Source organism: Leptonotus elevatus, chromosome 5 (genome assembly GCF_054856555.1).
Source record: "Leptonotus elevatus isolate MCC_2025b chromosome 5, RoL_Lele_1.0, whole genome shotgun sequence".
Classification (NCBI taxonomy): domain Eukaryota; kingdom Metazoa; phylum Chordata; class Actinopteri; order Syngnathiformes; family Syngnathidae; genus Leptonotus; species Leptonotus elevatus.
Window position 1 is genome coordinate 9,883,010 of NC_141243.1, and position 24,499 is coordinate 9,907,508.

Below are 24,499 nucleotides of genomic sequence, written 5' to 3' on the forward strand. Positions count from 1 at the left end.
CGATAATGAAGTACTTTTTTCAGTGAGACGTGCTGATGTGTTGATCTAATTTACAGGTGACAAACTCAGGAGCCTGCCCACACAAAAAATCGTCTTCTTCAAGTTTCTCGCTAATTAAATCAGTTTGCTTTATCTTGGCGCGGAATACGGGACAAATTTGCACATTTTCTTTCCCTTTAATGGATATTACAAGCATTTCATTTATTTTTTTACCAAATCCCTTAAAGGGAAGTCAAATATCAAATAAAAACATTGTGTTTGTGGAAAATGAATTAAGCAGCAAAATCCACCCGTATTTTTCCATCTCAAGTAATTTTGCCCTTCGTAGCTGTGATGCGATTTTCAGTCGACAGCAAGTGACAAAATGGCCGCCCTCTGAGATGGTTAAAAACAGATTGATTCTGCTGCTCAGGTGATAATACATTCAAATGAGTTTCTGTTAACAGCTCCCTGAGGGAAACCATAACATAAACATAATTTTGATGCCTCTAATTTAAGTTAGAGTAGAACTTCAAAATCAAATTTCCATGAGCGTGTTCCTGAAACTATTTCCATCGTGCTCTACATCAAGATTTTTCAAAGTGTGGCGGTTCTCCTCTCTCACAGTCAGATTTTAGGGGGAAACATTTTTTTCCTAAATTAGCATAGCAAGTTTACAAATATTTCTTCTTTCTTTTTCTCAAGCTGCTGCACTTGCCCTGTGGTGCTCTGGCGCCCCCTAGGTGAAGGCCGGGGGCGCGCCACCCATTTGGGTAACCATGTCATGTAAATCCTATTAAATTTTTGGCCACCTTTTGGTTCCATTTCTCCCCAGAAACCATTTCACACCGATTGTGTGGCATCCTCATATAAACCATAGACAACATAAAAATCAATCAATCACCTGCTCTTAATAGTTGGACGCAGCGAGAGAATGTCAGTGCTAATTTGTACGTCTGTGTGCAAATACTCCTTGTGGCTGTATCAGCTGTCATTGTGTACTGAAGCCCCCCCCCCCCCCCCCCCCCTAACCTATTTCCAATTTTCTCCCTCCTATTTTCCACAAAGCTGCGTTTCCATTAGTGTTGGGAAAACATGATGGCAGGTCCATTTAAAAAGCCGCCGCTCCACCCTTCCCATAAGGGCCCGTGGCCGGCAAAATAAGAAATTAAGAGAGCCCGCTGTCTCTCCCAAACTCCGAAGCCGGAGCTCCCGGAGGGCGGGACGGGGGGGAGCTTTACCTTAGCATATGTTAACTATTACAAGGTGGCTTGATGGAACACAACAAAATGACTGGTAATTGACATAAAATATGACAAAGCGTGGGAGTCTTTGTGAGGGAAGCGTGGCACATTACGGCGTATCAGCTCCGTAATGTGGCTGATTAATGAAAGATCAACCTCGCGCTCACTCAGCTGATTCTGTGAAAAATGAGTTTTGTGTTGTCATTCCGACAAGCCGGCAAGCGCCGCCGGAAAAGACTATTAGCCAGAATCATTATCAATAGCCATATTTTCAAACTCTATTACGGCAATCAGGCTAGAATTTATTCAATAGATTTACTTCATTTGCTTGTAATTGATAAATAATCAAAATTTATCAATGTACTTGCACACATTTCACTAACAATCAGGGAAAACTGCCCCATTTACCAGCTGACTTGGTCCAAATTAGAGCTAAATTGATGATCAATTAATCTTGGGAGGGGTAGTGCGCCGCGTTTAGCAGAGGAGCAGCAGAAAAGTGGCAGCGGGAGCGAGCGAGAGAGGGAGAGAGAGAGAGAGAGAGAGAGAGGGAGGATAAAGAGAATGGATGGACGGGACCGGAGAGCGTGTGAACGGAAACGCCGGGATGCTGCGGCAGCCGTCCCTATTATGTCACAAATATAGCTACGAAATACACACTTGAGTGTGTGTGTGTGTGCGCACGCGCGAGTCGTACACTGAGAAGTAGCAGGGGGTAGATGAAGTTGGGCGAGTGGCGACGAGCAAGGTCAAAGAGAGTGATCCCATTTATTCTTTCATTTGCCGAGCCGTTCAATTGCATGACGTGGCTTTGCCGCCGTTTGATAATTGCCAGCACATGTTTCTAATTTCAAGCCACTCACAGACACCACTGACCCAAGTCCTCCCCTTCCCGCCGCCATGTTTGCCACGCCAACAAACACACCTTGTCGCACGAGACAACAAATGGACGCAAAGTCAATCTCACGCCGCAGTAATGTCATTCTGGTGCTGTACAGTGGGGTAACGTTCATAACTGAAATCATCTTTGACCATTGAAGTGAATAGAAATGCCATTAATCCATTACAGCCCCCCCAAAAATGTTTGTGTTCATTAAAACCCACCTGTATTTAATATAAAGATAGACACCCTCCAAAGCGACGTACCAAATGTTTATTACTTTATTTTCAAGTTATTTTAGATTAAACTGACATGTAAATATTACATAACACACACATAAATCATGATTGATAGTTTTTCGCAACCTTTTGATTATTGCCAATTCACATTTGCAAAAATGTCTCTAGTGGTGGCCGGCATGTGGCCAGAAAATACTCCTAAACACAATTTCGCACTTGGACTTGGTTTTAGCCATGCGAAAAAAAATCCAGACGACGGTATTTGGGATAAAAAGTTAAACGCTATGGACCCTGCAAAACGCAGTCTATGCATTAAAGCGCATGATTACCCATAACACCCTCTCTTAATTAAAAAAAATATATCAAACGACAACTGGACTTTGGCACTGAACGTTTTGATTCTAATGGACGACTTAAGTCGTTCTTGGCAACTAATGATGGTTCATGACTATCAATGCTAGCACTTAGCAAATCTGGTCAGTGTTAAGTTTCCAGTGTTTGATCAAATATGCAGTAAGCAGTGTTATTTTAACACTGTCAGAGTAAATTTCCTTGAGCGTTGGGCGATGTGGATCAGTGATACACTCTAAAAACAGTTGGGTCACAAGTTACCCAATTATGGATCAAAAATGGACCAATCTACTTCATGGGTCAATTTGACCCAACTTTCTGGGTTGTTTTATACAAAATGACCCAATTTTTTTGGCCCAAGGTAAAGAATCTAACCAATATTTATGAGTTGTTTTACGCTGAACGACCCATTTCTTGACTCAACATTGGGTCAAAACAACCCAAATAGAAGATCGGCCCATTTTTGACCCATTGTTGGGTTCTTTTTTTACCCAACTGTTTTTAGAATGTAGAGTGTTTGTCTCCCGACCCTGAGATTGTGGGTTTGATCCCAAGCCGGGCTATGTCAAAGTATCTTTGAGCATATACTGAACCCACAGTTGCTCCTGATGCCGTCGTCAAAATGTAAAAAGCTTTGAGGGCCTTGTAAGGAGAAAAACGCTATATAAGTGAAGTAGCATTTACCAGAGTAAAGTATAGTTTCAGTTAAATTTTTAACACTGACATTAATGTAGAGGACTTTCAACGCTACTCATTGTTTACCAGTGTAGATTTTTAACACTATATGCAGTGTTGGAGGAACACTGGATAAAAGTGAAAAACGGATACTTTGAAAAGTGTCAGATTGGTGTGGATACATACATTCTAAAAACAGTTGGGTAAAAAAAATAACCCAACAATGGGTCAAAAATGGACCGATCCTCTACTTGGGTCAATTTGACCTGATTTTGAGTCAAGAAATTGGTCTTTTAGTGTAAAACAACTCATAAATATTGGTCAGATCAGATCCTTTACTTGGGCCAAAAAAATGGGTCATTTTGTATAAATCAACCCAGAAAGTTGGGTCAAATTAACCCATATAGTGGATCGGTCCACTTTTTACCCATAATTGGGTTACTTTTGATCCAACTGTTTTTGGAATTGTATAAACACATTTCTAATGTTCGATTTAACACTCTAAGTGTTAATCTAACACTGGTGATTTTGCTATGCAGGTAAATTGCGTGTTCCGTATACATTAGCATTAAGCTAAACGAGCGCTCATTTGCTGCCTGAAGCCTTTTTTTTTTTCTTTTTTTTTTATGAATTGTTCACTATTTGCCAAACTTTGCTTTTTCTAAGTCCATAGTTCCCCCACAGGGCTGGACACTGGACATTCATTTCAGGGACACGTCTAAAATGTTCAACATGCTAACTAAAATACAGTATAAATGATCAAAATTGTGGAGAATAGAGTTGTGGAAATGAAATTGACAGTCGCCCCAAAAGTCTTGTCGTAACAATAAATCTCAGGAGAACAGACCCTTACGGCACTGTGTCCACAGCTCGCTGGCACCTGTAATGCGAGGCGCTCATTACCTCAAATGATGCATCACAGCTTCCTAATGATGGAGCCACTGTAATAGAGTCCGCTAATAAGAAGCTCTTAACAAAAGAGCATATTCTAATAGCTGGAGCACAACTGGAGGCAAAGTCAAGGAATGAATGGCATGTGAGCACACGTCATAATTCATCTTTTGACCCCCGTTCACTGCCATGTTCAACTTCTTTTTTTCAAATGTATAATTAAAGACGGTGTGCATTGATTTGGGATGAAATGGAAGTGAGGAAAAAAAGTGCATTCAAACTCACCAGCATGATGAGGAGTTGGGATTGCATCACAAAGCTTTCGGTAACAAGTTGTCCAAATATATTCGTACGCATTTTGTTTGGCTTTTGGCCTTTCAAAGTGTGTACTTTTCAAGTCATTTACTGTTCGTTTTAATGAAGTAAATGTGACATTTAGAGCCACGGTTGCAGGCTGTCTCGTATACTAATACAAAATGCATCTATATTCCGGGAATCATCTTGCGTCCTGATGAATGAATGCACTTGCCTGTTATTTAGATTTTCACAGTGCGGATGAGACCTGCAAAAAAAGATTGCCACTGAGTCAAGTGGGAAATTACATGTTGATATTTTTTTTTCCTGATGTTTCTATGAATATTTATGGCCTTCCCAAGGAGAATCGGTCAGAGGGTTTTACATTTTCACATTTTTTTCTTTTCTTTTTTTACGTTCTGGTTTTTAACATAAAGCACAGTAATGAGTCATTTATTCAGCTGCTTAATCAAATCCAATCAAGTATGCATTTTGATTTGCAGGTTACAATTAGAATGTATTGGGGGTGGTGGGGTTCTTTTATAATTTTTCTGTAGGATAAACATGAGGGAGCTCAATGCCAATAAAATTAGTTACACCAAGTGCTCTGTCCAAATGTACACATTTTTCTTGAATTTTGTTTACATGACGGGTCAAAAAAATATTCAGAGCAACTCAAAGTATGAAGCAGTGAAGCTCTCTGTACATGTGTGAAAATATGTACCCAATAAACCAAGGTTGGACTTTTTAGCCATAATTCTGAAAGGTATTTTTTTGTTCCAAACACGACACTGCTTTAGGGGTTGTTTTTCTTCAACTGCAACTGGAACCTTCATCAAGGCGGTTCGACGGGATTATGAACACTGCCAAATAGCAGTCAATGTAAGCAAAAAAATTATAATTATCTGATTTCTGCTTGAAAGGGAAGAAAAATGTCAGGAAAAGCCTCCGAGAACATCTGAGCTTTATTTGGGGTTCATTTGAGAGTTATCTCAAATAATAAGATTAAAATACATTGTACATACTATATAGGTTCAATTAATGGTATTTGTTTAGATTACAAAAAAAACTGACATTTAAACAGGGGTGTGAAGACTTTTTGTATAATCAACATATTGTTTAAGGCTGCAACTAACAATTATTTTAATAATCAATTGATCTGATCCGATTTATTTCAATGTTTTAATTTCCATCCCTTTATTCATAAACAGGACATTATTTCAATTGACAGTGCAGGGGGAAAAAAAGTGGATGTTTGCTCGGGTTTTATTTTGAAAAATAAATAGATGACAAATAAATCTGAGAATGTTTACTGAGAGGATGAAATTATGAGGATTATGCAATATCTAATAAATGGATTGTCCCCCCAAAAAATATCGATTGATTTGATTTAGATTTATTAGTTGAGGATTAACCATTGCACTTCTAATGTTATAAAATAATTGGCGATATAGTGATTGTCACTAATGACTCACCAATGCCACCTTTTCGTGCACGCCTGGTGATGTGGCTATTTTAATACACACACACACACACACACTCGATCACGCACGCCACCACCATCATCACCCTCTGCGTGACACACTCCTCCTCTTCATCATTAAGGAAATGGCTCTTCTTTGCTGATTATTTTATTTGGAGCCTGTGATTACCGCCATGTGCAATAGATCACGCAGTAGCGGGGAGCAGGCGGGGGGCAGCGGGCCTAATTGGGGCTCGGGATGCACGCCGTGCTGCAGCCAAGCTGGGTGGCCGGAGAGGGAAGCCTGTCATGTGAGGGGGGGGCGGGGGGGTTGGGGTTCGGATGTACTCATTGGACCGTCACCAAATCACCTGCACACACACACACACGCACACACACGAATGCAGCCATTTCAACCATTTCTGTAGATGGAACATCGATTGCCCCCTTTAAGCGAGTGAATGCTTGTACCTTAAAGGTGACAGATAGATAGACCTTATAAAATGTAAATACTGTGTGTATTAGCACCTTTGTGTTTCTTCTTCTTTTCTTTTCTTTTCTTTTTTTTGCTGTTATTTTTTACCAAGGCCATTTTAGCGCGGTGGATTTAACGCGGTTTGATGAGTAAACAAAATGGCGCACATGCTAGGGAAATTTGATCTTTGCTATTGCGCAACAAAATTGCATTTGTTTTTTGTTTTTTGGGCGTGTGTTTTCCATTCAAAGCGTGTCTCTTGGCGTGTAAACAGCCCCGCGTGCACTCAGATGCGCCGCATTAACCCTCGTGGATTGCGCGCGAGTGTTTCCACTGCAAGGGAAAAAAAGATTGATGTGGTCCAGTTAGGGAGGCTGAGTGAGACATAGAGCCTGCACGAGTGGCCCGCTCTTATTACGCCAATAAAGTTCGAGTCGGAGGCGCCATAACAGCACAACAGATTACTGATTACTTTCCCCTTCTCCGCCTGCAACAAACAGCCATTTTTGTACCGGATTTCTCATGCACGTTCCTAAAATAGATTGATTATCCTTAAATATATTGGTTTGTGCTTCTTCTTCTTTTTTTTCATCAATCAACAAATACGTGATTTAATAAACAAGGTATGAGTTAATGAGGCAATTCTGTGTTATTATTATTCGAAATATGGGGACTTTTTTTTAACTAAATTTGGAGGTGGTTGAAATTATTTCACTGAATGCATTAAAAGCGCTATTGCACTATTAAAACAGAATAAACATTTATTATTATTATTATTCAAGTTGTCTTTAGCCTATATTCGTAGTGTTTTAATAATGTTTTTAATTGTTGCCGTTGATGTAGTTTTAGTATTAGGTTATCCAATTATGCAAAATAAATGTGGGGATTTGGCGTTATTAGAAAGATGCTGCAAGTCGTTTGGCATTTTTCTTTTTTTTTTGTGTGTCATACAAATAAATTAAGCTTCTTTTTTTCCCCGATATAAATCACTTGATTGCCATTACCACAAAATAAAATATGTCTCACATTCAGCGTGCATTATATTGCATTATATGCTTGAATTTTTTCAAAATTCCTTTAGACAAATTATCATTTCTGACCAAAGCAGATTTTTGATATGCTTTAGCGGTCTTCGAACCCTTCTCCTAATAGTAATAAAACAAACTTGGCCTCCTCTTCTCTCTCTTCCCTCACTGAATTTACAGCCCCTCATGATGATGATGATGATGATGATGATGATGATGATGATGATGGTGATGAAGTTCGGGACCCCCCCTCATCACATGCACGTACCGGTCCATTTCCTTGCGTTTTTTTTCACGCTGCACGCGCTGTTCCTCTGCATCCTGACAGATTGAGCACAAAAGAGGAGGACCATGTGCAGGTTCGAATGGACTCCTCGCTCGGACGCCTCCTTTGTCAAGTCCCGGGGTGTGCTGCTCCATTCACCGGCCTCAATCCGAACATCTGCCCCCGAAAGAAAAGAAAATCTGAATAAAAATCCGCCATGTAGCATTGGTGCGGAGACGAGTCTCAGATCAATGGTTGTCCCCTCTTTTAATTGTGTAACAGTCCTACTTGTGGACCCCCCCCCCCCCCCCCCCTGCAAGACGGGGGCGAGCGTTTAGGCTCCTGCACGTCTGATTTAGTTCCAAGCAAAGCGGGCCTAAATGGCTCTAATTGCCAACGCCTTGATGAAAAGTCGATGGCGGTTAAAGCGGCCCGATCACTGAGCGAAGCTGCGATCCATCTGTACTCGTTTATTTATTTATTTCCTCCATTTGTCTCCACAAATCACCTGCCAGCCGGGACCGAGACGCGTATTTGTTTTTGTTTGTGCAACCCTTAACAAAAAAACCAACAAAAAAAAACATCTCGCTCATTTGCATGAATTCACATCAAGGATTATTATTTGTAAATGCGATTGCGCACATGCACATTCGCCATATATTGTTTTCCAATTCGACATTAATTCCACTCTTCTTTTTTTTCTCCTCTTCATTTCACGCGTGTGTTCATCTCGCAAGCAGCCCACGTGCGGATTAAACAAACACATTAAGACGTTTTAACGTGGAATAATTTGAGCATGAAAAAGCTAATAAATCAGAGGATGGTATGGCACAATTGAATTGTAGTGCTTTTTTGCACGTGCACGCCTGGGCTCTCGGCGCGTGCGTGCCAACAGGAGGGCGGGTGAGGGGTCCGTGTGCTCGCGGGGGTGGTGTTGGTTCGGTCCAATCCTCGCCTGTGATTGGTTCTCATTTGAGGAAGCTGACGGCTTCTCTCCACTAATAAGCGCCTCCCAGCCCTTCTAAGGGCCATTATAATGCAAGAGACCTCCTTTTTTTAAGCACAAAGCGAATTTTGCTTCATTTACAACATCTATGCCCCTTAAATTGCCCCCGAAGTTTGTAGGAGCATTTTGCCCGGACCTCTTTTCGCCCTGGAGCGGTACGCGATGCTCTCTCACGCCGACCTCCTGGATGCTCGGCTCGGTGAGTTCTCGGCTCTAAACCCGGGAGCTAAACTCCACTGTAAGACTAAACTTCTTATTTATTTCTCCTTGTGTGTGTGTGAGTGTGAGTGGGTGCGTGTGTGTGCGTGCACTGATCAATTGAGGATGTATTTAATTAGTGTTTTTGTGGAATTAGGAATCATTTGACAGCATAAATATGATTAAGACCCTCAGCTAAATTAAGTTAATTTGTTATTTGGTCATATTTTTTCATTAGTGATTTTTTTTTTTTAAGACGCATTTACACTCTCTTTATTCCTCTCAGGGATGAAAGATGCTGCAGAGTTACTCGGACACCGAGAAGCTCTCAAGTGTCGGCTGGGCGGCGGGGTGCCGGACCAGGGCCATCCGGGAGACATGGCCCCCGGTTCGGACTCCGTGGAGGGAGCCACTCTCTTGCCCGGCGAAGACGTCATCACCACCGTGGGATCCAACTCGGCAGGCATGCCGGTAAACGGGAAAGAGCCGGAAAAGCAGCAGCAGCAACAACAGCAGCAGCAGCCCCAGCAGAGCTCCGGCGGGCAGACCAGTCAGCAGAAACAGAAACGGCACCGAACCCGCTTCACGCCGGCGCAGCTCAACGAACTGGAGCGCAGCTTCGCCAAGACGCACTACCCGGACATCTTCATGAGGGAGGAACTGGCGCTCAGGATCGGCCTAACTGAGTCCAGAGTCCAGGTGAGCCTGAAATGCATGGTTGCAAGGAAGACGAAAAACGGATCCGGCATCAGTGTCAATAAATCACGTGTGAGGTTATATTCAGTTCAGTGTTGATTGCATCTTTTTGTTCCTACATTATATTAAATAAGCCTAGAACTATATAGTTCACAAAATAATCATGTGTTTACTGGCAGAGAGTTTCGTTTGAGTCGCTGTCCGTTGTGCTGAAGTCTAATAAAAACACACGTGATAAAGGAAATCATATTGAGGCAAAAATAATAATAATTATATAATTGTTAAATCTGTTTATACGTGCAAATCGTTCGCCCAAAAAGAAAGAAAGAAATTCATCAATATAAGATTTCGCAAAATATAAATCCATATAGTTCGATTTTTTTGTGTGTTAACTTATTATTTTGAGTGTATTTTCCACCTCGAAAAATATAATTAGAATTTATACTTTTAATATGGAGTTGCGCGTATGTTTACGCGTCCTGGCAGATAATTTGGAAAATATGTCCCTACTTGGAAGAACGTTCAGAATATCGCAATCATCAAAATATCGCAATAAAGAAAATAATGAGATTAAGTCATCGGTTATTGTCACTCTAAAGTGGCAATATTTCGCCAATTATGACAGGGTGTGGACACTTATGCACAACTGTTCTACGAACATCCACTCGGGGAAAACAATCGATGCCCCCCGCACTTGAGCATTAAAGCATGAAAAAAAAAGCTAATTTTCTGTATTTTCCCACGCCTTATTCCGATTTGCAAACTAAGACATTATTATTCCGGTGTTATTATAATTCGTGTGTGGAATTCATGCAAATGATCCCCCACGAAAGCAATAAAAGCCGCCGTCCAACTCGTTATTTGTCACCTCGACGGTCACGTGCTCGTGCTCAATATTCCATCAACAAGCTCTTAATAGGACTGGAGAAGGAATATCTTCTCTTTTCGAGCGGCATGAGAGATTGCATTTGCTTTGTGGTGGTCGCGTAATAGTCTCGCCCTCGCCTGCTGCGTCACGCCTGGCTGCGTGGAATGAGAGCGAGTTCATCACTGCCGAGCCTGATGAAATCTTCACACAGCCACGCGTGTTTTGGGTCGCAGCGCGACCGTAAAACGGCTGTGTTATGTTATACTGTATTGTGGTTTTTTTTTTGTTATTGTTTTAATTTAGATTTTAGAACAGCAGAAGGGAAAAGTGATATTTTAGGCCACAAACGCACTTATTTAAAACAAAGATAGCCTGTCCCTCAAATTATGTATACATATATATGTTATTATTTTTTTAATGCTCACATTTCCTTTGCTAAAAATTTGAATAATGTACAGGCGTCTCAAAGTCACCTTACAAGGCAACTACAAATTATATTATTTATTCAATAACCAAATGACCGAAAAATGGGTAAATGTCTTTTATTTTTGTCAATGTAATGATGATATTGATCATTTTAGTGTGACATTAAGAATAATATGAGTAGGCTGCCTTTTTATTTTTGCATTCACCACGGTAAACATTTTATATTAAACGTATTTAATTACAATGCAATTCACAACAATTGTATAGCAATTAAGTGGTTGAGGGTAAAATATATTTTTACTCCAGCAACGTACTTTTTATGCAAGTGATAATATTCAAATCGCTGACCATCCCCGTGAGTCGCTTGAGTCAATTTACAATTCTATTTCTTTCACGAATAGTTTTATTATGACATGATGTAATTTTTGTGTAATATTAACATGCACCATATTTATTTATTCCCTTTAAAGTGGTTTTACCTCTGCAGCATATTTTACAAGACAGATAGACAGATAGATAGATAGATAGATAGATAGATAGATAGATAGATAGATAGATAGATAGATAGATAGATAGATAGATGGATAGATTGAAATGACAAAATTCAAATACTATCCTTATAGGTCAAATACATAAATAACACAAAATGAAAAGAAAAATAATAAAATAAAGTAGTTTGAACGTATCCACATCAATACAGCCAAAATGGGGAATATGCGTAAATGTATCCATTTACAAGCCCTGGAAAAAAATACCGCCCCCCCCCCCCCTCCAAAAAAAAGCTAATAAATAAATTAAATAAATATCAATAAAAATGGCAACAAAAAGGCTTTTGTCCATTCATAATTTTCTGCCATTGTTTGGCGTTTTGCAGTCAAAAGGTTCAATATACTGGAAAAATACATATTATGGACCCTAAACTGTATGCAAATGTATATAGTGGCTGCTGTGTTGAAATGAGCCAGCCATCGGTTTCGTCCCCGTGTGACGGCTGGGTGTCCGTTGGGCCCGCAGGTCTGGTTCCAGAACCGGCGCGCCAAGTGGAAGAAGAGGAAGAAGACCACCAACGTGTTCCGCGCCCCGGGCACGCTGCTGCCCACGCCGGGCCTGCCGCAGTTCTCGGCGGCCGCCATGGAGAACAGCCTGTGCTCGTTCCACGCCAACGACTCCCGCTGGGCCACGGGCATGCCGGGCGTGTCCCAGCTGCAGCTGCCGCCCGCGCTGGGCCGCCAGCCGCCCGGCATGGCGCAGTCGCTGTCGCAGTGCAGCCTGGGCCACGGGCAGCCGCACAACTCCATGGGGCTGTCCAACGGCCTTTCGTCCAACGGCTCCGGCCTGCAGTCGCACCTGTACCAGTCGCCTTTCCCCGGCATGTCGGCGTCGCTCTCCGGCCCCACGAACGTATCGGGCTCCCCGCAGCTGTGTAGTTCCCCGGACAGTGACATGTGGAGAGGGACCAGCATCGCGTCCCTCCGGCGCAAGGCGCTGGAGCACACAGTGTCCATGAGCTTCACTTAGTGACTTGTACAAAACGCGCTTACCCCGCCACCATAACCACCACCACGTCCAATCTCCGCTCCCTCCTCCCCCCGATTTAGACGCTGGGACTCAAGGAATGACACCTTTGCGTGGAACTGCCAATGTGGAGTAAACATGTTTGACTGGCAAGTACGTTCGACGTACCTGTAGGCTAAATGCTAAAAACATAGCATTTTTTCCCCCACGATGCCACTGGTATTGACTAGCATTCCCCAAGTAAAAAAGAAAAAAGAAGAAGAAGCCTTTGGCCTATATTATACCCATACAGTCAACATTTTTTTATTCGTAATGTTTATGAGGTATGCAGTGCATTATTTACTTTATTTCTGGTATTGACTTGCGCATGCGCATACCCCGTGACATGATAGAAAACCAATGCCAACGGAAATCATAAATCGCAGACATAATACAATTTACAAATACAACATGTTTATTTACTTAATTTTCAAAAGTATTGGTATAATGTAGGCCAAAGGCTTTTTATGCGCATGCGCAAATCAATACCTGTGGCATATCGGGATTTTTTTTTTTTTTAACATTGATCTATACGCGTACGTTTACTTTATACAAATACGTCCGAACATATTTGCCAGTCAAAAAAAAACAGTTTACTCCACAAATAAATTCCAAGCTTCCGTATAGGTTCATGATGTTCATTGAAAAGAAGAAAAGATTTGACGCTGAACCATCTTCGGAGGGCCAGAACTATCGCGTACCCCCCTCCCCCCCCCCCGACCCCCCTCCCCCGAGTGCCTCTTCAGCACTTGTAATGTTGTGTTCAAGTGAACTTGTGTTATGTCAAACGGTAATTTATTAAATATACATTGGGTTTTTTCTTTCCTTTCTTTTTTGTAACAACTTGTGCGTGAGCCCGTTGGAGCTGCAGGCATGCAAAATTGTGCATGCGTGGGGATTTTACATGAAGGGACACACGCGCACATACTTATACTATACAGTGATCTTTCGGTCTAGACCTAAACTCTGTTTTAGGATGTTTTTGTGTAGATAACAAAAAAAAAAACATTCTTGTGTGACATGTTTTAACTTATTGTATGTGCTATATTACTTGACACATTTCTTATTAAATGTTTGATCTTACATCGAAATGCATCACATTGACAGGTTTGTACCAATAATTAAACAAAAAAAAGCAACAAATAAAAGTACTTTTAAAGAATGTCCACATGTCTCTATTAAATTGGATTTTATTGTTAATTTATCTTCTTCTTTTTGAGTAAAGATGTCAGTGATTACATCGCTTGATTAGGAACACCTGTGCAATGTTATAGTGGCTCTTATAGGAGGGGTTTATGTGACCCAAGGTTTGTTTATTGTGGTTGTAGTTTATATTGATGTTTACTGAGAGATAACATTTTCTCCCACCAGTTAATCGCCAACCATGCACAATAAGAATCATATTGTTAAATGAATATCTCGATTACCGTGTCCGTCAAAACCCGAAAGGTCACGTGTGGTGAGGTTCATGACTTCGCTGGAGTCATATAAAAATAGTTTCAATTTTGACCCTAATTGAATCATTTGTGCTCAACGCTTTTAATTATGCTTCAATTAATTCCACATTGTTCAACAGTGTGACAAGAAAAACAAAATAATATTTGATATAAGGTCAAGTAAGAGCTCAAGTTCTGTGTTGATTCTTTTGTTTGTTTGTTTATTTTGCTGACCTCTTTTTTTTTTTAAATTGGGTCTTAATTTTATATTTAATATAAATATATTATATTTAATGAAATTATAAAAATGACCCACATGTCTGGTATCATAACTGCATGTCTGACGATTTTAACAAATCAATCCATGTTCAAATCAGAAAATAATTCAACGAGTTATGTATTGGAGCTAAATACAATTACCACATTATTATTATTTTATTTTTATTTTTTACACATCCTGCCTGCCTGACCGGCAGGTCCCTGGGTTCTACTTAGTAACCAAATATGATTACTTGGCTTAAATGCATAATGGCGCCATTTAGTACACATTCTTTGCGGTTCAGTATAGAACCAACCATTATCCAACAGCGCCAACAATTTATTGGATATTAAACACCATAATCAACCATTTGGGTCTTTATACTGAACCAAGGTTCACAAAACCTTTAGCAACTAAAATATGTCTAGCTTCTTCCCACCACAGTGCAATGGTGCTATAGAACCAGTGGCCTAATATGGAATCTCTGAAGAACCTTTATTCTATTAATAACAATAATAATAACATAATTCAATACAATCATTCTGCTTAAGACAACCTGGAGCGATAGTTTATTTTACACAGGAACTAATCTGATAGTCTCATCTTTTAGTAAAAACTCAAATATGTGACCTTATTTTAATGTCAATTTATCTTCTCCAGAAATGAATAATTATAATAAACTTACTGCGTGTGAGGGCAAAATATTTTTACGTAGTCCGTGTTCCCCAATTCAACACAGTGTGGGTCCCATTCCTGGTCCCAGCATGCTAATTGACAAGATATGACTTCGTACCAGCAGCACTGCCTGCAAGTTTATAATTGGATTTTCCTCTTCTTTTTTTGGGGGTATCAAAACATCGACGTTTCATGAAAGATTCCTCCTAATTAACAAAAGCTTATTGCAGTCGAGCTAAAACAGTCTGCGTCGCACCTTTTTCTATTAGCGTCAACTTGTTTGGAAAAATATCATACGCACAATATCATGTTATTTCTGAAATATGGGTCTGTGATATAGTTGGAGAGAACAATGTGTTTGGTACTTTGGTAAATGCGCGCAGCACGAGATGGGTGGTTTGTGCCATAGTTTGTGCAAACATTAGCTGGCTAGCTTTGTGGCTAAATTCAACATGCGAAAGGCGCATAGTATGACATGGTGGAAGTAGAGGAGGCCTTTATGTAATTTACACTTGGAATGTAACAATAATGGCAAAATCGTGATACCACCATATAGTCGTCGTGTCACGATATTAACTCGTTTACTCCCAAAAAGGTATAAATGCGTTCTATTTTAAATGTTTTAAGTGTCCCAAAGACGTATTTATACTTTTTTTATGTTCTTTTAATGCTAGAGCATACAGAAGGCTTTGATGCAGAAATGGTAGTTATTACACAAACGGCCAGCAGGTGGCAGCAGAGCAAAATAGATCAACCAAGGCCATGTTGAAAAAAACTCATTTACCCCAATTTTTAAACAGATTTGTGAATAATTATGTAACTTATCTATTTTCTAATGCTAACTGCTGCAAAACGGAAACGAATAGATTTTCCCCCCCCTTAGCCTTGCAAAATCAGTCAAAATCCAGTAAAGCAACGGTGAGTAAAGGAGGTTGCTTCAATGAATAGTGAGTGAATGAAGTAAAAGTAGGGGCGATTGGGGTTGTGTTTTTTTTTTTTTTTTTTTTTACAGCAAGATATTTATTTTGTGCAGTTTTAGCACCCTCTGGTGGTTAGTTTATTAATGCAGTTTTATTTGAATTAGGAATGTTTTAGCTACTCGTGAGCTTTTTTTTTTCATTTTTATATCGCCAACCTCCCCAAAATATCGTGATCGTAATATCATAATTTTGAATTAATACCGTACTGGGGTAATTACAGTTGCAACGCAGCAGACCCGTCCACGTCAAAATTTTGCAGTAATAAATTGAATAATAATGCATATATTTGTGGAGACTGGGGTCAAGTTGTATTTTACAATTTTAAAAAAATTGCAGAATTTCATATATATATATATAGTAGTATAACTACCAATCCATATCTTTATCACTCTATATCTCTATGTCTGTCTGTCTCTCTCTCTCTCTCTCTCTCTCTCTCTCTCTCTCTCTCTCTCTCTCTCTCTCTCTCTCTCTCTCTCTCTCTCTCTCTCTCTCATCAGTCCATGAGAAATCACCTAATGAGGAATGGGTCGCGCATTTCCACAAACTCATTAACCCGCGAACGAGTGAGACTAATTGCGGCGTTTGCTTAATGCGATTCCGCATCTGTTGGTGTGCAGCCCAGGCGGGCAGGACCGGCGCAGGTCATGTGCACGGCCCCGCTGGATGTGGTGGGCCGTGCCCGTGAAGAGCACACTGCGGGGATATTTAGCATAACATCACGCTCATATGACACCGCTTCAGCCAGCCGGGAGGGGGGAAGGGGGTGAAGGGGGTGTGCGGCGTTGCTCTGTTTATTACATTTGTTCAACCGTTGTTGTGTGCTATCCTATCATGACACGCCTGCCTGTGAATCACCTGGATGTGCACAGTGGATCACAGCTGCACCGCAATGGTCACATTGGTGGAGCTTTATAGCCTCGCAGGTGCCGAAGAAGGTCTGCGTCCAAAAGCTTTCCTGCTTTTATTCTGTCTTTAGCCACGGAGGTGGATGCCGAAGTGCGTCATAACCTAAACAATAATGTTAGCATCTTCTTATGTGTGGACTCCACGGTCTTAAGTGGTTCAACTGCTTTGAAAGGTTTTTAAGGGTGCTAATAGATGCAATAGCTGCATAAAGGTCTACAGTCTAATTTTCATTTATTGAAATTTGTTCTGCCTTTTTTGCTATCAATTTTCTGATATTTTGGGCAATTTTATGGTAATTTTTCGGAATTTCGGATATTTAAAAAAGTGTTTTCTTTTCTGCCTTTAGAATTGCCAAAACCCAAAATATTTTTTTTAAAGATATTTTCTGGTCATTTTCTCGCTTGTCCTTTTTGGACAATTTATGGTAACTTTGTAGGTAATTTTAAAATCTTTTTCATATGCATTTCTTTTTTCACTTAAAAAATTAGACTCTGACATTTTTCGAACATTTAATGATTCATGTTTTGTTTTTATCTAACTCCATAATTAGTTTATGGAAGATGTAAAAAATAAAATGAAATAAAAATAAATCACGTGTTTCCAGAGCGTCAGGTTACAGACCTGTTCGCTCAAGTCCAAAAAAAAAAGAAAAAAGATTGAGGATCACTGTACTGTGCACAATATCAACCACATCATCAATTAATCGACTTCGAATTTCATCGCGCCATCGTGTACAAAAAAAAAAAGCACAAAAGTTTTCCCGAGTTAAAAGCAATAAATATTTGACGTTTCTTCTTTCTTCTTGCCGTCGTGTAGCTGTACCTAATATTGTGGCCCTCGAGCGTGCGCGAAATACCGCCTGCGTAAAGCCATGCTGAATCCTAATCACCTGCCGCGCGGGGGTCTCCTGGTTGTGTCTCATTAAGGATTTGCTGTGCTTATTTTTGCGAGTGTGACTGCCGAGAGAGTGAATAGACAGCCCGGGGCAAAGCTGTGTCAGGACAATACATCGCGACAACAAAAGGACTAATTAGCAATCAATTACCCGCGTGTTTCTGCCCTGCACCTTTTATATGGTTAGAGTGGAGAGCAGGTTACCACTCAGCATGGCCTATCACGCACACGCGTACACGAACACAACACCTGCTGCCCGTGCATGTGCAGGGATGCACTTATGTATGCTGTAACTGGGTGACGCAGGCTTTGATGCGGGGCAATTTTCCGATGAATTAATATTAACACGAGGGAAATTTCAAAATAAGAAAACGGTAAAGAGAATAAAAGCATTTTAACTAGTGTAGGCAGCAGTTTACTGTGTTAATGGAACATGTGCACATCACGAACCGGAGGTCGTTTTCAGTTGCTCTGGATCCCAGGTAAGGGTCTAAGTCATGGGGGGGGTGGTATTATGTTAATTAGCTCCTTAGCTCCACTGGTACGGAAGAGTGTGGCTCTCACAAAGTAATTTTCAGAACTAGGCAGATAAATTTACTTGGGTGTTTAATTTCACACTTGATGTGTGGGCAGGCACTCCAGAGACCAAACGACAGCATTTGTATACAAGCAATTAACAAGTCAATTTTCCATAATATGTCCCATTTACTGGAGAGAAAAAAAATCATTATGGAACAAAGCTCATGACTACAATGCGATATGAATTGTGAATATTGTGATGTTATTTTTGCTTTGTTTTTCTTTTTTTCTTTTTTCTTTCGTCATACTAACTCGCTAGCTATACCGAGAACACTACTGCTTCGCGGTTTAGAGATCACTGTGTTCACATTAGCGTACTGTGAGATATCACCAAATGTGCTTTGGGAAATTATCCAATTTGATTTCATTGGTTTAAAAATTCTCACTTATTTAAGACAAGGAATGTATCTTTAGGCTCATCGACATCTATGCTACTGTCGTATAGCAACGGGCAGAACAATTTAATTCTCATCCACTAGATGGCAGTTGTTATAGGTCAATACCAAGTTGAACGTGTACGGCCTAAAATTGACAAGAAATGGACAATAACCCACTGGAATTGTATGGTTAACATGATGGATGGATGGATGGATGGATGGATGGATGGATGGATGGATGGATAGATAGATAGATAGATAGATAGATAGATAGATGGATAGAAGCTCATGATAACAAAACATTAGCGCTCTAGCTAGCTAACTAGCTAGCAGCTAACTGGATGGATGGATGGATGGATGGATGGATGGATGGATAGATAGATAGATAGATAGATAGATGGATGGATGGAAACATGTAACTGTTTCTAAGCACCAAAGTAAATAAATAAATAAATAAAAGCAGACAAATGCACATCGTGGCACATTGGGGACCGCGAGGAGGCTGCGAGGGTCTCTCATGCTAACAAGTCTGCATCTCAACAAGCCACATCCATCATCATCAATGCTCACATCTGCTCACAGCCTCAGACTTAAATCTCACTGCCACCCTCAGCCCCTCCTCCAAGCCTTTACCCCCCCCCCCCCCCCCTTCCCCTTTCACCGTCTCCACTTCCTCTTCACCTCCCGTCAACTATTGCAACTCCCACCCCAGCCCTCTGCTAAATCTGCATCGTGGTCTTTGCAATGCCCGGCGGGCGTGTGTGTTATGCGCGTGTTTTGGTCTCCGCCTTTCTTACAATCAATATTTAATGATGATGTTATCAGTGGTTTTATGTGTAATTTAGCCCGTGTCAGTATGAATGAGACGCTGTCACTTTTACGGCGTCGAGCATTTATTTTGTGTTAATGGCTGGCGCCTGGTGGCGCGCACAAAACAAAGCCCAGCGGACTTCAGATGGATTTTTGTCTCTCACGTCTATACTCTGCATGGTGGACAATTTGACATCCCCCGCCCCCCTCCCCCTCATCCCACCACTGCTTGACTTCTCGTATGGACCAAACAAACTGGCCAACTCTGACACTGAAACATCATTTCAGCAACGTTACTCAAAATGCAACGTCAAAATGGAAAGGACGAAGGAAAATCCAAAATCGGGTTTCTTTTGCAACAGAAACTTGTTAGGGTCTTACACCCTCCACTTTCCACCCCCAAAATCACACCCCTGTGAGTGTTAAAATAGAATTTTTAATGTTTGTGTTAGCCCACATAATCAAACTAAACAGCTGCTATAGGGCCACATGACCACTAGGGGCCACCATGAGCAATTAACAGTTAATAGAGCCAGTTGTAGGATTTTTTTCTTGTTAGGATTATTTCTCGTGCGAGTTGTATTGAGGAAGAACAGATTAACAACAATTTTAATTTGTATTAAGGTAAATATCTTTTGATGTTGTTTTTTTTCCAACTAATGCACATGTCCTCCTCGTACAGTAATATTTTTTTTACGACGGCACATAAGTAAAAATGAACCAAAATTTGGCCCACTTTTGGAAGTGTGATATCTAAGTCATTTCGGAATTCTTTTTTTTACTTGCGACCACTCAAAATGTTCAATGGCATTTTATTATATATGTGTTTCTGATGCCCTCTATGGACAATAAAAGCAATATTGTCCTAATAGCACAACTAACTATCATCTGTACATATATATATATTGTTAAACACTTTTGAAATTGGAATATTCATGCAGTCGCGAAAAAGAAAAATCATGATTTATAATGGGAGTCAATGGGCCAAAATTTGGAATTTTTTTATTCATGTGTACTATAAAAAAAACTGTTCCCCACATATAATAATGACAATAATAATTTTTTAATTTTGGACGGTGCTATTTTGAACTTCAACATGTTTTGGACAATTGGGTGCAATTTCAGCTCACTCAGTGATTTTTTCATATGCTCTATATTTGATATTAATATTTATAAAAAGCAAAAAGCCAAAAATTGGACACTTTCCTTATGAGGGTTGTTAATTAAGAGCTAACTTTTCAAGTTCCTATGTGCTTTTGAAACCATTTTTGTCACCTTGTTTCGGGTATTATTTTAGTATTTTCTTGACATTTATTTATAACCTTGCAAGCAGTTGCCAAATAGTGGATCAACACATGTATACAACAATATAACGATACTTACAGGCGTATTTTCTTTATCCTCTGCGAAGAAAGGCTAATATGATTGTACCTCTTCCACTTTTAATTTCTTTAATGTGTTAAAAATAATAATAATAATAATGGCCTTGTTGTAGTTAGAGGATCCCAAGCAGTTGTTTAGTTTACTTATGAATCAGGCCAGCGTATGCAACGCTCACATGAATTTTTTCTAAAACACTGCAGGTATATATATCAAAGCTCGGGCCAGCAAACAAAAAGAAAACAAGACTTTGATGTGACATTTCTTACTGCACAGCCTCTCATTGATTCCCAAATGAAACACAATCCATCAAATCAGGTGTTTGCGGGCAAACACCTGATTTTGACATTTCGCCGAGCACTCGGGGAAGCGGAGGCAATAATTATGACGGCATATTCTCGGCCATTTTTCTCCCAATAACAAGTCATTTTTAATCCAATTAGGGCCCGCTAACGTGAGAGGCATAATACCGCGGCCCCTGGGACACATGAGAGAATATGCAGGACATTTATCCCGACAGTCAATATTGAATTTCTCAGCAAGCAGCTGTGCCTGCTCTCGCTGACATTCTCCACCTCTGCACAGTGATCCGTCCTGATTAAAGCGGCTTTTCTACTTCATCAACATTCATTATGTGACCCAGCCATGCATGGCCATGCGGGCCGCACTAAACTTACATGCTCTCACTACTGTATTTTGGCTGAAAGGTGATATGTCACCTTGTTGTTGTCATTAGATGCTACTTTCCAAACTCTGAGAGCATTTGTTGTGGCGTTCCCCTAAAACTTCACGATAGCTTATATTAGTGCTTCTTGAAGTGTTTTATTTAAAAAAAAAAAATAATTTACACCAAGCACCACTACCATAATGAGCAACATTACAATTAACATAGTAGGCCTAAGTGTTGGTTAATAACAAGAGGTATTTTTTAATATTGTAAGCTACTCTAAGAATGGGCTTAAACAAGTAGAGGGGGGGGGGTACTCAAATGACGATTCAATTAAATATATAGTGTTAAAAAAAAAAAGTACAACTGAACTGCACTTACTAAATGCACTGCATTGATAAAAACACATTAAGGTAATAACTGGCATAGGCTCTTAAAAAGACGGTTGGCCTCTTATTCAACTCAACTTTGGGGGGGTTTTCAGCACTTCAAAAACAGCCGAACTTTTTTCTTCCAGGGACCCATTAGGAGAAAATTCCCCCTCAAAATCCTAATGCCAGTTGAACAAAAGTACCATGTATACTCATAAATACCATTGGAATGAAAAAGTTAACTGTTAAAAAAAGAAAAAAATTGTAACTGTACGATAATAGATTCACATTATTTAGACTAAAAAAAAAAAGTACAGTTATATACAGTGTAATCTTTGTGAAAAGAAGTCGTATTTTGTTGTGGTACGTAAGAAGCTGCAATCTTACGATAAAAAAGTAGTGTTTTTCCTAAATAAATTTATAATTGTGATATTAAACACAAAGCATAATAAGGGAATAAAAAGTATATTTTTAGAAGGTATTTTTTTCCTTGTAATATTATGGCTTTGATTCTCTCTTTAAATTATTATTATTATTATTTTTTTATATTATTAATAATTTATTTATTTTTGGGTCATACACCAAATACGTTCTGTACTAAATCAGGACTTGCAAAATGGGTGCCTTGAAAATGTGCTCAATACAGACAAGGCATTAGTAGTACTTTACAATCACACAGCTCAGTCACACTGGAAAAAAAAGGTGTCGCTTTTGTTAGGCTTTATGCAGCTTTTAAGACCTGTGGCGTCTTTAATATCAGCTGTGGTTCAATGTCGACATCTTCTGGTGGCACGAAGAATTGATTATAGGACTTGGCAAAATGTAAATGCGTTTACTTTTCTTTTCTTTCTTTTTTTTATCGAAATACGTGATTGGCATTCTACAATCCAGTTATGGGGAAATTAAATGCCTGAAGATCGCAAAAAAAAAAAAAAGTATTATTTTTTTTAAGTCATGGACAAATGAGGTGCTGCTATTTGGAAGTGGTTGCAGTCAATAACATTTACGCAGAGCACTGAGTCATTGCCATTGAGTGCATTGATTACGCAATCTAATCAATGTTTATTAGCTCCTATGGATGAGTTAGGGTTGAGAAGATTTACAGAGTGTCAAAAGGCCCACCACAACATTAGGTACACTAGCACATAGGCTAATGATGTACACTAATTGTTACAAGAGCTGCTATCAAAAATACAAACTTCCACTAATCCACCGTTCTGCTATAGAAATGATAAAATTACGTGACCCGAATCATCACGACCCTCAAGTTCTGAACAAACTAGAGACTTGACTCAGTAGGAAAAAAAAACAAAAACAAATAAAAAGATTGGCACCAGGAGGCCTCCCCCGAAGTTGTATGCTTCGAGGTAATTAAAAGAAAACGGTGTTATCCATCGCTCTTGATTAACACACTTTGAACTAACCACGTTTGGGAGGTGAGGGATGAGGAAGAAAATCTATTCGGGGCTTCGCACTCATCTCTCTCTGTCCATTCAGTCCAAACAGGGAGGGTCGGCTCATTAGGACCCCCCCACAGGAGATGAATGGGTCAAGTTGCCCTGCGTGTGCACCTTTAGCGCACGCGCGCACGTGTGTGTGTGTGTGGGTGTGGGTGTGCGTGCGTGCGTGCGGGTGAGTCAATAGCATGCAGCAATCAAGACAAGGCCTGCTAAATGTTCTCTTTCTGCCAGGGAGAAGGTGTGTTAAAAACAGAGTGCATGCTGGGATAGCAAGGCGCAGAGGGCCGCTTCTGAGTGAAGTCAACAATCATTGCAATTGAACTCCACACATGACGTCTTGTGTGAAACATCAAGTCTGACCACCGTAAGCAATTATTAAACGCGGTAAATAAACTGGCGGGGTTTTTTCCATCCCGATCTTGCCGCATCTGTAATAGAAAACAACTTGGAGATTTTTTTTTAATAGTTGAAAGACTCATCATTTTAGACACACAAAGGCAAGTTCTTCATTTTGGCCACCAGAGGGCAGCAGATGCTATAATTTCAACTGGGATGTTTTTTTTTTAAATAAAATTTATTTTATAATCAATACATTTGATTTGGATATATTATGTAGTTGTTAATATTCTATATGTTTATATTAATATTAATATGTATTTTTTTATTTTTATGTTTTCATTAGGGGTGTCACATTTAGTGTGTTAATTTTGAGTTAATTTAAAGTTACTTTTATGCCACAACATTTTTGGAGAAACTGTACGGGTGAAGCAGGATTTTATGCTGTGTGGAATTAGGACCCAAACGCAGACAAGATGCGGAAGTTGGAGAAGCAGAAAGTCTTCATATGCAAAAATACAAAGTTACAAGAGAGCAGGGCTGGATCCGGATGGCCTCGACGAAAACGCTTGACAGAGAAACCTTGCCTGAGAAACCTTGATGGAGAGAGCAAGGCTGGATGCATGAAGCAACCTCAAACACATGGAAGAACAGCTTACATGGAAGAAGAGGAATGGGCGACCTCGGCTTGCTGAGATAGAACCTTAAATGACAGAATAAAGGCCTATATGACAAAGAAAGAGTGACTAGAATATAGTGGCTAATAGCAACTACATAGCAACTGACAACATCATCATTAAAAGGAACATAGCAACTGCATAGAAAATACAAAATAAGA

At 40.0% G+C, this 24,499-nt stretch overlaps 1 protein-coding gene across 2 annotated transcripts; it reads left to right on the forward strand.

Annotated features, from left to right (window-relative positions):
* The first annotated feature begins 8,613 nt into the window (after positions 1 to 8,613).
* LOC147173633 (homeobox protein orthopedia-like) lies at positions 8,614 to 13,658 on the forward strand. 2 transcript variants are annotated; one of them, XM_086076360.1, is made up of 3 exons: positions 8,614 to 9,024; positions 9,271 to 9,683; positions 11,989 to 13,658. In XM_086076360.1, the coding sequence occupies exons 1-3, from the start codon at positions 8,949 to 8,951 to the stop codon at positions 12,490 to 12,492; spliced, it is 993 nt and encodes a 330-aa protein (XP_085932486.1). In that variant the 5' UTR covers positions 8,614 to 8,948; the 3' UTR covers positions 12,493 to 13,658. The 2 variants fall into 2 exon arrangements, with proteins under 2 accessions (XP_085932486.1, XP_085932487.1); XM_086076361.1 differs by having other exon boundaries at positions 8,614 to 8,985.
* The last annotated feature ends 10,841 nt before the right edge of the window (positions 13,659 to 24,499 follow it).